Source organism: Ammodytes marinus, assembly GCF_949987685.1.
Source record: "Ammodytes marinus genome assembly, chromosome: 15".
Lineage (NCBI taxonomy): Eukaryota > Metazoa > Chordata > Actinopteri > Uranoscopiformes > Ammodytidae > Ammodytes > Ammodytes marinus.
The window spans coordinates 17,662,733-17,680,804 of NC_137219.1; the positions used below are offsets into that span (position 1 = coordinate 17,662,733).

An 18,072-nucleotide genomic window follows, 5' to 3' on the forward strand; every position below is an offset into this window, starting at 1 on the left:
CTTTCATCCAAAACACAAACAACTCCTGGTGACTTCTCCCAGCCGATGACTCTGTTTGAGGTTAAAAGCTTTGACTTTCTCTTTGTAAAACCTGGTCTCATTAAGGCTACCAATTAAAACTATGTTTTTTTGTAAATAAATCAATCAGCACTCTAGAAACACAAACATGTCTCAGCTTTAGGGTAGCAGAAAGATCAGCTACGGCAATAAAGAGGTCCTCAAGGATTACCAGAACACCACATCCATAAGGTCAAAGATCAAAGATCCAAAATGTATTGACTTCCTACACCATAGGTTGTGTCAAGAAGGACATGGCAAATCAATACAGAGGCAGGTTAATTCAGGTTAATCATACTTCCAGTAGGAGGTGGGGCAGACTGATTGGCCGTATGATATGATGTCGATCCATGCCACTGAAGCTGTGCGCAATACAGCTGAATCCCCAGATAAGCCCTAAGAGGTGCCTGCTGCAACTCATTATTGTCATCTCATGTAGCTACTGAAACGGTAGCTATTATTAACAAACTGGCAGGCAATAATATGGCCTTGTAGTTGTATAGAGCAGCCTACGAAAACATGAAGCCAATAGGCAAGGGTGAGATACACTGCATGAGATTTAGATTATATGAGGGTTGGAAGAAGTGTGGGGAATATAATGTCATTGATTTTCTAATAATTAAAAAAATTCTATATTTTATTTATTAAATTACAAACTAAAACATGTTTTTGTTTTATGTAAACTGAGCAGTTCTTCTGGAAATCCCCACGTGCTTACCAACCTTAATTACCATTCTAGGAAATGATGGCCCAGTGAAATAAAGCATTACTGTTTTTATTTCCCAACCATGAAGATTAAAGGCTCTTCGAAAGCCCTCTCCACACTGCAAGAATTCTTGTGACTCAAGTTATAATTGTGTTTGTTTCTGTTGATTTAAAAGTATAGGCTAATTTAATTCATTCAGTAGGCTATACATTTCTGGAAACAAAAAGTGATTTTCTCTGACATGCAAATCCTCCTCCATTGGGGCATCTGTCACGGACATTTCATTCTTTAGGCTTCTTAAAATAAATATAAATAACACATATTGCTCTTATTGGCTTTCCTATGTGCCTGTCTATTTCACAGATAATAGTTCAGATTTCCCTCCTGTTAGAAGACATGAAGATATCCAAGAAAGACGTCTTAAATCAGTGTCCAGAATGTTAGTGATGTACCAACTCAGATCCTATGATGTTCTGGTGGGTTGATGTTGAGGGGTTGGATCACAGGGTCAATTTTAACCAGAACGTTGTTGCCAGGCAGAAGCTGCCCTTTCTACATGTTTCTCTATTTCCCCATGTTTCTGAAAATGTAAACCTTTGCTGGTCCGGTCCGGCACTGACAATCATAAGGGCTTATGCACTTTACACACATCACTGAAGCCAATTAGAAAGCCAATATAATTCTCTGCCACTCTCATTCTCGTATAGGGACACATACAGTTCATACAAATACATTAACATGCACTGCTCCCTGGCTATTTCATCCTTAAATACCCCTTCACTTCAACCGTTAGGACTGTATTTTCAGGCCCAAATAACAACACAGTGAAAATGGAATTTTTTTCTTCAGGAGATTAATAAAGTACGTCATCTTCTTCCTCTTCTAAACAGTGTTCTGCTCTTTCCGCTCTACACTTATCTCACCCACACTCTGTTTGATCTGTATTCCCTTCTGTTGGTAATGAATGAGCTTAATCCAAGCTGCTGACTTGGAAAGATGCATGGTGCTCGATTGAGAGTCGCCCACTGTGAAGTTTAGTGAAGCATGTAAGTGAGGTTTTAAATGTTGCAGTTTTGCTTTTTAAAATTAGCTCTCATCAGTGTGGTCAGGTACCCTGATTAGAACTGGATGACTGACTGTGACTCTTACTAACAGAAACTATATGTACTGCATGTGTGTGAGGGACAGAGAGAGAGAGAGAGAGAGAGAGAGAGAGAGAGAGAGAGAGAGAGAGAGAGAGAGAGAGAGAGAGAGAGAGAGAGAGAGAGAGAGAGAGAGAGAGAGAGAGAGAGAAGTTATGCACATAAATGAGTCAGGGATGAGTGATCAAATGTATTAATGCAATGAAGGAGGGAGTGAATTAATATGTTTAAGGCAGGAAATCAATGCAGTCTGGTATCAACCATACCTTGAACAGATTTTTACACCTATACCAGTAGGCCAGTTTGTATTTTACATGTATTAGTTATGATTGATTATGGTGACGACATGTTACAGTTGCTGTTGTAAGAAACTACTTCTTTTTGTACAGTCTACTGTTGAGCTGAGGAAACAGGCTTATTTAAACATAGTTATGTACATTTCAGTTTAACTTCTATTTCAATTTGACATGGATTTACTTGGATTCAAATAGGCCTATTTTAGATACATTTGAGGTCGATTTTTAATGACTTTGGGGAGGGATAAGTTCAAGTAGAGCTTCAAATATTCTTCTTCTGATGGTAAAATATGTGTGGAGTCCCAACAAACAAATCGCATGCACGCACCCATCTACACACACCAGGTTTCACCTCATTTCTTTCTAACCACGTTTACATGCAGTTGTATAAATCAGGTTACTGCAGAAAACAGACAGTAACCACGATATTTCAACACACTCAATTCAGGATGGATTACAGTAAATCAACTTAATAGGCTGCTAGAACCAATGTGTTTGAGGCATTTTTTAATTGCTCTCATTTGCACTTCGCTGTAAAATGTAATGTCTGGGAAAAACCCACTGTTGGCTGTTCTCTAAGTTTGGATGTGCTATAACGCAGCAAGTGTGGCAGGATCAATTGACTTTGAAGGGATCATTTATATCGCCGGCTGACTCCCCGGTGGCAACTCCTGACAGTCAATGGCTTCAGTGTAATGTGGACGTAAGACCGATATCCAGATAAAGAACCTTTTTAATACCACCGGGGGGAAAAAACAGAGCAATTACCCTTTAAGGTTTGCCTGATTTATCATAGCAAGAAACTTGAAAAGCTCCCCAATGACATTCAAACAACTACAGAATGAAATTAATGATGTGTTCTGTTTTTTTTCTCCCCTTCAAATATTTGAAAGGTTTTCAAGTTCAACTTTGACCTTGACGAAGCACGGTGTGAGCCTGTGAATGTATGGATGGAAAATAAAATAAAAATTTAAGAAAATGGCATAAAAATACAAAGTATACGGGGGGAAATAGAATAAAGGAAATAGGTGAGGGGAAATAATGGAGATAAAGAAGGGTTGATGGGATGAGAATTGAATTATATGAACCAAGGAGAATACATGAGGGCCAATTTACTACAGTCAATGCACAGAGAAAGAAAATATACCGACAAAGGCCTTTAAATTATCATCTTTCACGCTGTAACTTTGATATACTGCTTTGATGAGATACTGGCAAATGGGCCTGCTTCTTGTGTGAGCTGCCACGGATTCCTTCCTTTGTTCTGAAGCAGACCTGCAACCTTTAGACTGCAGACAGAGATCAACAACACCAGCACACTCAGCTATACTATCAGAGAGGGAGGCTGACGGCTCCGAGATAAGATCACAGGCAGAAGAAAATAGAAGAAAAAGACACAGAAGGAGAGAGGGAGTGTGGAGACGGTGAGATTGGAGAGAGAGAGAGAGAGAGAGGGAGAGAGAGAGAGAGAGAGAGAGAGAGAGAGAGGGAGAGAGACAGACGTGCGCGGTATAAGTATGGAGTGAATGAACCACGGAGTGAACTACCATTCACTAAAAGCTGCTCCGGCATGAGTTGAATCTTAATTGATGGATTGCGGTAAGATGACTCACTCTTGCTATTTTTAGCATGCTTCAAAGAAAGCAACGTTTCTTTGTTGTGTTTGTTAGTGTGTGTGTGTGTTTGTGTGCTTGATTTGTAAACATTGTAGCAGTCATTTGATCCACGCAGAGCCACCCATAAGGGGGAGAAAGTGGTATAGCATTCTAAGGGGGGCATTTAATTATTTATTTATTTATTGAAAACCTAAAAGAAGTATAAGTCGTTTTTTCCCTCCTAACCTTTGTGTGCAACGTAGAAAGCTCAACCAAACAAGAATTCTATCGCTACGTTTCAATGAGCAAGTTAGCCAATGTGAAATGGACCTGGACATAAATCAGGGTGCCAGAAAAGAAAGGAGAAGAAAAGGAGGGAACTGATGTTTAAAGTGTGAAGGGGCCCATTGACTGGACCTTTTCAGGGGAGCCCAGACATTTGTTGTGAGCGGGCCTGATGTGACATATTTTCATTATATACACACAGTTAAATAGACAGGACTCACCTGTATCCCTATGGACGACCGAGGTGTCTTCAAGTACTCCTCAGCCTTGGACACCAGGACGGCCTTGTCGCAGGTTTGCACTGAGCTGTGGCTGTCGGTGGACGGGTGCCTCTTGCCGGCCATGACCGCGGCCGCCTCCATGGCTATGGTGGCGGCCTTGGCGCTGTCCAGGCTGTCGTTGGAGTTGTAGAGGCCCCTGCTGCCGTGACCCAGGCCCATTCCCAGGCCGTCGGGGGCCCACATCCCGCCGTGAGGGTGCCTGCCCTCGTGGTAGGCGTCCTGGGTAGACTCTGTGCTGCTCTGGGCCGTGATGGAGATGAGGGGTTTGGAGGCGCTGCGCGGCGGCACCGGAGGAGGGGCCTTCTTGTAGCCCGGTGTGTATGTGATGGCTGGGAAAAAAGAAAGAAGAAAGACACAGTTTTGAAAGATGTTTTTATTAAATTTTTGCTCCGAGGAACTTTCGGTTTGTGTTAATTCTTGCACCCCCTTTGGACAAAAGCGGTAGTGCTTTGACTATGCCAGCTCAGGGCCGGCGGTAGCCAGGGGCCAGGGTGGGCCGTGCCCACCCAAATGTTTTTTTTTTTTTTTTTTTTTTTTAGGTAGTAGTCCAGACCCACTATCGGACGGACCTGTTCATTCGCTGTCCAAGAAAATGTCAAATAAAATTCAGACAATTAATTAATACTAAAGAATATATCATTACCATGCATTGCTTCTAATTGTATTATTGGGTGGGCAGGACAGCCTGCCTTCAAGTTACCAACACGCTTATAGTGGTCACTGGTCAGCAGAGCCGGCCCGAGACATAAGCAAAATGAGCGGTTGCTTAGGGTCCTGACTGCCAGGGGGGCCCCCCCAATTTTTATTTTTTATTTTTTTAGTTTGTGTGTTTGATATCAACATTATATTACATAAATGTAAATTATCATACAATAAAAGGAATACAATGTTTTGGTAGATAGTTAATAGTTTAATAATTATTTTCATCTGGGAGGTAATCCGAGGTTAACTAATCACGTCACGTTCAAGTCCATGGCATGCACAGTGTGTATTGAGTTTATTTAAAAATATTTTAAAATGGGGCTGCCCTCAGTTGCCCATGCACTGTGTATAGTCTATAGCCTATTTCAGCCTCGTCTGTGGAAAAAAAGATAACTGGACAACAGAGTTCTTCTGCTTCGTTCCTCTCACTGCATTTAAATTAATTCATTATATTACAGAAAAATATGTCCCGTAAAAGAAAAAGAGTACCAAGCCCATCCCAGAGGACCCTGCATAATATTTGATTTCAAATTCATATTTCTATGGAAAATCCATGTGTCTTTCTTCAATAGCTACTAATTCATCCGACCCAGTGTCTCCAAATTATTTGTTCACACAAAATTCCTCAGATTTAGCCTCTTAATTTTCCTCTCAGTGCACCAGATTCATGCATTTCACTTTAAAAAGGTAAAAAAAAATCTCCCGGGGGGATACCCCCGGACCCCCCTAGCAGGGTCGTGACCTCGGCTGGCTACTAATTTCACCCAGCTGGACATCGGAACCAATAGTGGAAAGACTATATCTATATAGTGTGTATAGTACATAGCTCTGGACTACCACCATCCAGGTTGCCCAGTCCCAAAGCTTTCTCTTCAATCAGCTCAGGCTGCCTACAGTTAATACTGCGATTAAAAAAAAGATACATTATGTTGTATATAATGTATATTATATGTTATTCATAAACATTTTGGAAAAAAAACATGCAAGAATCAAATCTCCCACACAGCAACACTCAAAGTTTATTTGCATATTGTGTTCTACACAATTCACAGTAAATGTGCCAAAAAGCAGACGCAGAGATCTTACAAGGGCAAAAAAATTCGGCATCATTGGTCTCTCTGCCCAGTGTGCCCACCTAAAATGTCTACAGGCCCACCCTAATCTAACTTTCTAGAACCGGGCCTGTGCCAGCTGTAGTTCCTGGGTGAGCGTACCCATGACAAAGGCATTAAGAAAAACTATATAAAATAACCTTCTTTGCACTGATGGTCTCGTTTGCTGTTATATGTAATTTATGTTCATCAGAGGAATAATAAGACTCGTAGTACCATTAAGCTCAACAGAATATACTTTTATTTGTTTTTTTCAGTTGGTCTAAAATAATGTTATGTATACGTATGTACACAGTCAGCTTGTACAAATATTTAACAATTACAGACCTGCGTATCATTTGAAAACCACAGTATACCATGTAAAAGAGAAAAAGTGGATCCATTGACAGCATAACCCATTCTCAAGGCCACCTAAGGACAAGGCAATGTTCTCTATTGTTATTATTGCCAAAAATGATGATTTAAGACCAAAACCAATGGTGCATTAGTCCATCACTTATTACTTAATGACTTCATTAGCACACGTGGTAAGCCATACATCATGGCGATTATGATAGGACATTAGGCAGCAAAACCATTTGTTTCAGCACTCGATAAATGTAGCTGGTTCATTGTAATGAATTGCTGTAAAATAATCCTATTTTGTTTTCTCGTGCAAGTATTACATGCTGTTTTTAAATGATTAATTGGGATTAACCCCAAGAAGACATTTTACATTAATAAACCGTTTAGGTAAATTACAGCAGTGACACTGTGGAAATAGGAGTGGTTTACTGTGATTTCACAGGGGAATGTGTCAAGCAGAAAAATGGCCCCTGTGACTGTGATACTATTATGTATTATATCATCAAAGTATACTTCAATGTAAAAGCAGCATTCTACTGTTGTACTTAGCTGAGCTGGAGTTTATTTTTAACTGTTTTATATAAGACACTAAGCCACTCATGATTATTTTTATTATGGATTAATAAAAATTGTGATTGTATGGTTTCTTTGAATTCCGTAAAACAGAATTACTCTCAAAATTGTCCCGAGCCCAAAATGATACCTTTACATATTGTTTGTTTAGTCCAAATCAACAGTCTACATCCAAATTATTAAAGCATTTGTATTTGCCTCTGTGCCAATGCAGACATCTTTTTCCTTGTGGTTGGAAATCTGAACAGCATTTTAAAGGTTATTAATGTAATCTCTTTTTAAATGTATCAATAAGTGGATGTGGTAGCAGCAGAGAACATCAAAGTATCTGATACTCGTTATGTCCATTTCATGACAGACAGGAGGGGGGGGGGGGGGGGGGGATAACTCTCTTTTAAGTGTAAATCAGAAAATGTACTTAATCCACAGAGAGCTGGACTGAGGAACGGGTCACGGACACGTCTTTATTTCTAAGCAAGGCTTTGAGAAAAAAAAATCTCACACGGCGTAGTAACAGGCCGAAAAGTATGAAGCTCGAGCTGCGTTCTGTGTGTTTTAATGAAAGCTGAGAGCGTGCCAAGTTTCCTCGGAGCGAAGAACAGAGGAAAGAGGAAGAACCCTGAGTCACTCTGCAGGTGAAGTTATGGGTTATCGTTTTCCTTGACAAAGCAGAACACCGTGGCGAACTCTGTGTTTCTGTTTCAGTGTTACAAATGCTTACATCACAAAAAAAGCAATTAAGGATGTCCTTATGAGACCGGGGATCAGATCTATTTTGAGTTCAAACGAGCTGCGCCTCCCACGCACGCAAGCCCTCAAAATTTGTGGTGTAGAATTAATAGCGTTTGCACCCTAATTACATTGTAGTCTGAACAACAAAATGACATAACAAACATGTTGTTGTATGCACCAATTAGAGGGTAGATTTTTGTTTTGTTTGCAAACCTTTTTACTCTCATTGTAAGAACAAAACCAGGGGCTTTACCGCAAACCTGCAACACCTTTTGGCCTCTTCCCCATCCATATTTTGGCAGTGTTTATAAATAGATGGAAACGCCTGGTCTAAGAGGAGCGTTCTGCTCCAGGGGCCTAATGACTCATGCTGCTGTCCATTCACAAAGTTAACCTCTCATGGATGAAGAGATGTATTAGAGAAGCACAAGGAAGATGGGGAGGGGAGGAAAAAGGTGATGTAGAGGTAAATGGAGGAGAGGGGCTGAGGGGAGAGGGTTTGTGTGTGTTTGTTGTGAGTGTCTGTCTGTCTGAGTGAGTGAGTGAGTGAGTGAGTGAGTGAGTGAGTGAGTGAGTGAGTGAGTGAGTGAGTGAGTGAGTGAGTGAGTGAGTGAGTGAGTGAGTGAGTGAGTGAGTGAGTGAGTGAGTGAGTGAGTGAGTGAGTGAGTGAGTGAGTGAGTGAGTGTGTGTGTGTGTGTGTGTGTGTGTGTGTGTGTGTGTGTGTGTGTGTGTGTGTGATGGGGAGCGAGGATAAATATGGGAGCGAGGAGAGATCAAGATCAAGGGAAGAAAGAGATGACCCATACAGGGGGCATGATTCAGCAGCAGGACCAAAATAGAGCCATTATTAGCCAGCCAGTCGTAGAAAGGAGAGTCATAGTTCTTTCTCCCATCTTGGCAGTGGCCGTATTAGCTAGTCAGCATTTAGATTTCATCTGGAGGGAACACAGCCAGTGCTCGCTCTCTCACTCACTCATAAAATGATTCACCACGATTGTATAGAAATATGAAAACAAAGCAAAGCATTCAAGACTAAAGACTGATGGCATAACCATGGTAGGGGTGTGTGTCGCATATATGAATTGCACCATGCCAGGCAGTTGGCCAAGTAGTGAAATGGTAAACTAGAGCTGCAACTGCCCCAGGGCTCCAGACTCCCAACAGCCGAGGGTTCACTGTGGTAGTAATATCAACTAAAGAACATCCTGCCTTATTATACATAATTGTGTGGCCCTGTGTTAAATTACCTTTTTATTTTAGTTTATATACTAAGTGCTTCTCAAATTGCCAGGTGCACATGATTGGGGGGACAGAAGTCTTTCTTTCTTTCTTTCTTTCTTTCTTTCTTTCTTTCTTTCTTTCTTTCTTTCTTTCTTTCTTTCTTTCTTTCTTTCTTTCTTTCTTTCATTTATTCATAAAGGAACAATAGCCAATCAAGCATGGCTATCAAGATTGGGATTTAGCAAGATCCATTCAGACAGTAAAATGCCATGTCAATTAAAAGACTTTGTAAGAAGAAAAGAAAGAAGAATTATGCTCATCAGACAAACGCGTTTATCACATCTGAAAGAGGACAAAACTTAATTCAGTTAAATCATGCAACTGGAACAGATTATGTGAATGTAGAATATGTAGAGCATTGATACATGGAAACATCAAGCTCAACACAGCAGGGCGCTGGGAGTGAGATCACTTCACCCCAAGGGGAACGCACATTCACATACTTTTTGGCTGCCAAAGGGGGCACGACAGAAAAAGGTTGATAACAAGTGTTTCATGTTGTGCAAATGGTGCACATTCCTTTTAACAATTCCATGCACATCATCTGGCCTAAAACTACGTAGTAAGAGACAAGTTGGTTCTCCAACATTTGGGAGTAACTGGTTTTGGTTCTCAGTAGATAGAACATTATTTTGGATGAAGAGCTTTTTAGCATCCAAACAATTGTCAACACACACACACACACACACACACACACACACACACACACACACACACACACACACACACACACACACACACACACACACACACGCAAAACAAGATACAAACAACTTCCACTGTGCCATGAGGCTGATTAACATTGGACCCAAAGGCAGTGATTCCACCACTCCATCTCTGTTAGGACCTCTCTATCTATCATGAGGACTGGCTTGTATGCTAACATGGGGGTGGGGGTGGGGAGGGAGTTGAGTGACAGGTCGTTAAGAGTCTCTCTTCCCGATTGGATTTATTACTGTAAAGGAAACGCAGCCGTTTGTTTTGCAGCAGGCTTTTAAGGATATGTAAATTATCTGGAGGGAGGGAGGTTTAGGACGATGGATGGTAAACTCCATTATAGGAAACCTCGCAAGTGAGTCAGACAGAAACACTACAGACATTACATTATAAAAGTAGCCTACAATGGATGAGGAAAGAACTGGCTGGATGGGTCTTTACTCAAAGTTACCTAACCAACCCTTGAAAGTACAAAATATATCCTGATAATTAGGATGAAGCAATGACAACATAAAAAGCACTTTGTGCAACGCACTAAACACCCCTGTGGCTGCACATATAGTCATTTCATTGCCAGTTTCTCTTGATCTGTCGATCAAGGACGTTCTTTTACTCGCCAATAATAATAGCTCAGATGTTGTCCTGCTGTTCGTGAAAGTCACACTGCCGAGTCTGCCTGTCATTGACTGCTGCTGCAGTTGGTAACAGTGACACTACCCTGCTGTTGTTGGTGGCACACTGAATAGCATCTCCATGTCACCAGTTACATGCATATCGCCGTTTTTCTTAACCTCGCCCTTCTTGAAAACGAATTGGCCTCTTGTCGACTAGATGGATCACTAGAATGCACAATGGAGGCTATTAATAGAAACATCCAAGGGGAGGTGTGTGATTTGTGCCCATGTGATACTGCAGACTTTAGAATAGAGGGATGTTGGAAGGCAGGTTTCAGAAAGCAACGGTGTCATAAATATGTCAAGCGGCTGTGGAAAATGCACTTTAACAATTGCAACACTCTCATGCCTGCAGTCTCTCTCAAATAAAGGAGGAGAATGGTTTAAACTTTAGAGCAGCGATGCAGTGCAGATGTCGGGGAACAACTGCATCCTCCAGTCAACCTAAAGGGCCAAGTGATTCATGACAAAATAATAATTGCTAATGATAATTTTGCTCATAGAGCGCAAGGGAAGGACACTGACCACTAGTCCAGTTGCATTGTTACAGAGAGACAGGTCCTTTAGTGTGAATTACTCTTTTCTTATTCAACAATCACCTGACTGCAAGTACGAGTATGTGTGCATGTTCACTACATGGTTTACTTTCAGCTCATTGTGCAAACAGTAACCTCTGGTGCAGTCCACACTGCTTTCTCTTGCTGTGACTGTGTGAGTAATTTCAGATACGCCAAGACTATTTGAACAACAGCGACTTGCCACAGGGCAACTCATGTTATATTACATCACATCGAAATCAAGCCATGGAGGATTCCCCAGGTAGAAAGTTTACCTGGGGTTTGCTGGGAAGTCCGATCAATGCTGCACGTGGAGGGGAGGCAGAACTGGATCCCTGAAAACAAGGCAGCGTGGTGGATGTTCAGAAAAATGGGCACATCTGCCTGATATATAACACAACCTGTTTATTACACAAGGCATTCACTGAGTGGACCCAGGGAGGAACGGCAGGCTGTGAATCATCATGCACAGTAGGTACTTCTGCAAATGCAATCCTTTTGGCAACTGACAACTAACAAAAATACCTTCATTAGAGAGGCAACTGACTACAAAGTGAGCATTCATACAAATACTGTTTATTTTCCAATGCTTTTTTCTGTTAGTCTTTTTTTTAATCTTTGATTGTTTACTAGGATTATATATCTCTGAAGTTTATAGTGTGCCATTTTCATACAGATGCAGATGACCTTGGTTTAAGTTTGGTGTCAATAGGTCAACACACATCATCTGACCTGGCTTCAAGACCTTTCTCCCAGCACGGTTTTAGTGCTGACCTGAAACTACAACATTACAACAACCACTTTAAATGAAATAAAAGCTGATTCCCATCAAAGTCCAGTGCAGTGATGTTTTAGGCAGATGTTGGTGTTCTGAGAACTAGATTAACAGGGAGTTTGTCCATCTGGCATTTGAGGCGATTTTTGCAAGAAGATAGAGAACATTCAAGTTAAATGTGGCACATATTTCTTAGTAATCTATTATTCAACAATAAAAAAGGCATTTGTGATTTATAATAGCATGAGTGTGAGTTTTATATAACAGTTTCTATGATTTTGTATTCAATTTAATGAACTAGAAACAGTTAACCCCTTCTCATCCTATTAATCCATGTTTTTCTGATTTGTGGTAATTTAAATTTAGAGGTACAATTTGCAGATTTTTGGTCATAAATAAAATAAAAGCAGTTCTGCTAAAACTTCTAACAATGAATACAACTGCTTGTCATGGGTCCAAGTAATAATCAAGACACTTGACCCCATATAATGCATGTGGCATTATAATTGTGATTGTGATAATTGGTATTGTTTAAAACTTAGGCTGTTTGATGGTCGCAATGAATAGAACTAAGGTAGGAAGAAATTCAAACAACTATGTAAACTGTAGTGCAGCAGTGCACTCCTTTTGCATGTAATTGGCTTACTTGTTAAATCTTTTAATAATATCACTGTAAATTATCTTTTCAAATAAACACAAGATCAGCAATCAATTCTAGTTTTCATTGCAAAATTACTATCAATCATCAGCATCATAGTCTCTGTTCCCAAATTCACAGTAGAGAAAGGGGCCAATACTATATGCTAATATATTTCATTGCAAGACTGAATCCCAAAGCAGTTTATTTTTTGATTATATCTTATGAGCAAACATAATAAAGCCTGCAATAAAGGTTACATTGTGTGCTACTTTTAGATAACAATATTGCAAATGAAACATTTAACATTGAAGGCGTCCAGGTGAAATGAGCTAAATTAATACAACAATACAGCCTTATTAACTTCCCACCTCTGTGAAAAAAAACTTTCAGATTCGGTCAATTTAGCAAACTCTCATAAAGTGGTCTGCATAGATTCAATTCAAAATAACACACAGTTGAATCTTTTTCTGGCAGCTCACTGATGATCAGCTGAAAAGACTCTTTATGTTCCAGCATAATTTATTAGACCACAGACTTCAGTGGGCAATTCCATATAGAGCCCATTAATTGGACAGATAGCACAGATATATCTTGTGGTTTGCCTGTCTTTTGTTCATTGCTGGTAACAGAATTATGTGTCTTCTGTGGTATTTAGGCTATTTTCATTACATTGAATATCAACATGAAACTATGAATATAACCGAATCACAATGAGGCACGGTATATGAAATGCACAAAATAGTGAGGCCGCCTGTCATGCACAGTTACAACAACTTTTTCATCATTCAGTGACACACATTTAAAGATTGCCGGGCATTGTACACCTCTTTTTAGGATGGAGCACAATCCTACATGTCATTACACTTGTCCCACTTGTATTACATTCTCAATCATGATTCCTGAGCAATAAGATCATACAGTCATCTTACATTGAACAATTCAAAATCACCTCCACACAGGGCCTGTTATTGTTATAGCCAGATTATCAGACACATCGATCAATTAATCAGCATATATTGTGTATTTTATAAATAAATGTATCCTTTACTTATTGTCCAGCACGATTGTGTGTGTATATGTGCTGAATGTATGGTAGCAAACAAGTGTATGTAATGTGCATGTAGGTAACATGATGCTGTGTGTCCATTGTGGCTACAAACCATATCGGTTATTGATTGTGATTATATTTGAGCTTGAGTGTTTATGATGCAAGTTATTTTACCAATAAATTAACAGTACAGTAATCCAGCTCCATTGTGCGATCATCATTCTATAGCATCCTTTTATTTTGCTTTATAACTGCAGAGTCCATCCAACAGCTCACATAGTAAACAGTATGTCCTTATAGTTATATAATAACTGCCAAGATTTACTTCACTCCACTCTAGAGTGACAATAAACAGAGAGCTTAAAATAAGTCAGGAAAAGGAACGTTTCCATCATTGTTGCAAGGATTGTTATGGCCTTGTATACAGCACATTATGGCCATCGTCTATAGTCTGAAACAAAGCTCCAAAAGAGTCTTAAAATAGATGTTTAAAGTGTCTGATGAAATACACTGCCTGATCAAGAACATTCAGTACTAGTGTATCCAATGATTCAAAAAGTGATCCTAAATAAGAAGTACTGTCCTGGAAGATTATTCCCATCAGTGGTGTCAACAGCTTCAGAAAAGTTCAAAATGCTTTTAGTAAATGAAGCACGATTGATTTGTATATTTGCCACCACTGCACGTTCATGACATTCTTGCAATACGGTGCAGTCCTTGCATTATGTTTTTTTTGCTGCTACCAATGCAGTCTTTTTTTCCTGGAATATTACTGCAGGGCTGTGTATAAGGAAGTCCTTTATTTGAATGCCAATGATCACATGTCATTTAGATCGACTTGTTACTTTACAGTTCACTGGCAGCTACAAACCATGAACTATAAATATACTCTGAGCTACATTTTGTCTGCTGAAAATGAGGAGCTCACAGAGTGAGAGACACATATGTGATTTCTGCACTGTTGTACTCGTATCTCCCGCTCCAGAGTTCCACACTGGCACTCCGGTGTATTGATTCTCGTCTCTGGACCTTCCTCTGCCACCGGTACCAAAGAAAGGCATGCTCACTTGAGGACCTCTCTGGACTACCTTGGGTCTCTTCTTCCACAAGTTCCCCATGCTCCTGGGTTATAGCCATACAATCCAGTGTTTCTACAACAATATTATCTTGCTCAATGTGTGCCAGATCCACTGAGGGTATGTCTCCGAGATCTAATGTTGATGGATCTGTATCTGGTGGAATGGGATCTGGTTCTGAATTGTTGGACCCAAAGTCTATTTCTAGTGACGTGTCAGGGGATACTGAACTAGGAGGGGATATTGTGACAGTGACCTGTGGAAGAGTAATTTCATGTAATTCTGAGGTTACACCCTGAGGCATGTGAGCTAAGCGATACTCCATAGCTGGATCCAAACAGACTGATTCTGTTGACTGTGAAGACTCCAAGGGGCACATTGTTGCAGGGTCAACAATGGGTAGGGGTGAACTTGGACAATCTGATTGGTAGGCGAGTGGATCTAAATCCTCCGTATCAGATGGAGAGTCAACACTCAGGTCTAACGGCTCTGGTTCAGGGTCCATGAACACTGAGTCAAGATCATCTTGATCTAGGGAGGTCAGCATGACCATGTCAAAGTGGACCAGATCAGCATGAAATATACGGGTCGTATCAAGTGGTTCAGGAAGGGGCGGCCATTCTGAATCTTGGGACTCTGGTTCAGTGTTGAGTTCAATTTCTACTGAGCTGGACGCAACATTTGATGTATTTTGCTCTGGGGTAGGGTCATAAGGATAGTCTGGAAGGGTGCCAATCGGATCAGGATTTGTGTCACTGTCAGTTGGACTTGCAGGAGAGTCTGTGTCAAGGTGCTCTGAAACTACAATAGATGGACAATTAATGTGCATCCCTAAATCATATGGTGTAACAGTATCACGGTCAATTGTAGGTACATCACAGATTGAGAATGGGCTCATAATGGGTTCAGATGAAGACACAATGGTTACATTAGATGGTTCCAATTCGGTGGGGTCCAAGGGTTCTGGATCTTCGGAACCTGAATATGCTAAGGACACACTAGTAGGGTCTTGAGACACTGGATCTGACTTGCCTACAGTGACAGGATCTGGAGTCTCTGAATCTGACATGACGTCATAATCATGTTCCTCTGGTGAAGACACAATTAAGACAGGAACTGGATATGGCAGCTGCATCTTAACTCTTTCAATTGGTCCTGAGTCTTGGAATTCCATGTCATCAGAGGGAGATTGTACAGTATCCAAATGGGACCCATCATCTGGGTCTATACTTATTGGCTTAGGAGTGATATGCATTTCTGGTTCGACTGTAACTGAATCCTGAAGGCTCTCAAGTGCTCCTTCCGAGGAAACTTGCACGGAACCATGAGTGGTGATTGGCTTATCAGTGACCATTTTAGAAAAAGAACACACAATTGCATGATCTGGTTCTGGTTTGGCTCTAGAAGGCACAGCAGTCAAGTCAAATATCTCTGGTTGGACTGCTCTAACAGAACCTGGAAGTATTGGATCCAAAGAAAGTGGTATAGCACTCTCTACATACATTGATTGAGGGCGGGAAAGAATACTTGGGTCCATTGATTGTTGTTTTGGCAGATTTCGGCGAGCCCCTTTATTTTCCTCCTTCTCCTCTGGACAATTGACAGCTGCATCTGCAGTGCTTTGCCGGATCAGTCCTTTGCTTCTGGCCTGGGTCCCCACAGACACTTTTGATACCTGGGGTTTCTTCACTCTAGCTCCCCCAGTGGCTCTACCTGCCCCAGAGGTTTCCAATCCTCCTGCCCCTAGCCCTGCCCCTGCTCTTGCTCCTAATCCTGGTTCTGTTCCTGCCCCAACCCCACCTCCTAAAACTACATCAGCTCCAGCAGCCACATTGCAACTTTGGGGAGACCATGTGTTGTAATGCTGCGTGAAAGTGTTGAAATTACTGTTGAAAGCACGAAGCTCTGTACAGAGATCCCTCCTAAGATCAGCTAGCTCTCGACGCATGGCAGAGACCTCTTCCTTCCACTGCATGCTGATAGCTGCCGCCAAGGTAGCAGACTCTTTGATACTGGCTTGGATGGCTTTTGGTGATGGGCGCTCTGGGACACTAGATCTGGGGGATCTGAAGAGGCTTGGAGAAACAGGTGGTCCAGACAGGGGTTTGGCTGTAGCACCCATGTTTTCTCGTTGGTAAAGCCTGTCTCTTTTGATGGGGCAGCCTAGATCATCATGAGCCAAAGGGGTCGTGTCTGCCAATTCCACATGTACACTGGCCTGGTCTGGTAAACAAGAGTCTTCCTTCACATAATTTCTGTCTGGAAGACAAATGTAAATATGTATCTGTAACACGGCCACAGGTGTGAGCAGCTGGAGAAAATGTGCTTTTTATTGCCACAAAGCAGTAACATCAAATCATGCACTTAATGCCATGAGTCAAAATAAGATAGTAGCAGAAATCGACAATAACTGACTGCTAACCTTATGATTATTGCCCCAATTCACTCATCTTTATACCGTAGATGTGTACTAAAGAATTTGTATGCTACTATTGTCATAACCTGTAATATCATTATACATTACAGTCTTGAAAACCAGTGCAACACTGGGAAAATACTCAAATTTTGACTCATTTCTGTTAATGGTTTACACTGCCTTCTCAACTTTAATTTTTAGCATGCATTCTTCACATCTTTTCAATGCACAAAGCTGAAACTCTGAACACATGACATATAATGGGCAATATTTTTAATAAATGAAGTGTAGAACATTCCTTGCATGCTCTTCTACTTTCAGTCAAGGTAAAGAAATGTGTACTTTGTGCAATGAAAAGAGGCAAAGATGAGCAAAGCTTCCAAACCAATTCCCATCAATCAGGAAGTAAAGTATGAACCCTATTGAGAATGTGAGGTCCAGTCCAAAAATTTTTTGCGGCACCAATTGCCCAATGTCCAAAATAGTGGCGAAATCCATCATATACCAAACTCGGTTTCCTAAAGATGCAAAGGTATTTGAGTTTACTGAGAAAGCAGTGTAAGCAAACATTTATGTGGATAAATAATTGATCATAAACACATCTCCAGATGGCCACACCTCTAACCCTCCCTATTATAGTCCAGCTGATGTAGTCTGTTCATGAATCAACTTTGGGAAGAGGACTCCACTTCTCATCCAGACACTTTCTTCTTTTCTTCCCACATTCTTCATCTGTACATTGATGTATCTTTTCCTCTGTGAATCCAGCAATCATGTTGAAACCACCAGCAGCTTATAATTTACAATCAAGGCTCAATATCAGAAATAAATGCAAGTGTCAGCTGAGAAGGTTTCCATTTATTGTTACAAGTTTGCATATGTGATTTATGTGACTAACCAGCGTGACAGTTCGGTAACCGCAATATTCTTTTTCAGCATTATCCATTCTCCACGTCTAGCCATGACCGTGTGCAGTTTCTGTAATATGATCTCATTGTGTGTAAACATGAGCTTTGCATAGAAACAAATTATTTACTGAGAAGTGGACAATCTGTGAATGAA

General features: G+C 40.8%; 1 protein-coding gene across 1 annotated transcript in view; it reads right to left on the reverse strand.

Moving 5' to 3' along the window:
* Nucleotides 1-18,072, reverse strand: part of dlgap2a (discs, large homolog-associated protein 2a) — a gene marked incomplete at its 3' end in the record, with an annotated part of 148,544 nt that overhangs the window by 9,919 nt on the left and 120,553 nt on the right. The window contains exons 8-9 of the mRNA XM_080042981.1: nt 11,331-11,390; nt 4,303-4,691 (exon numbers count right to left, since the gene is read on the reverse strand). Coding sequence (XP_079899107.1) covers nt 4,303-4,691; nt 11,331-11,390 — 449 coding nt within the window. The remainder of the gene's footprint in view (nt 1-4,302; nt 4,692-11,330; nt 11,391-18,072) is intronic.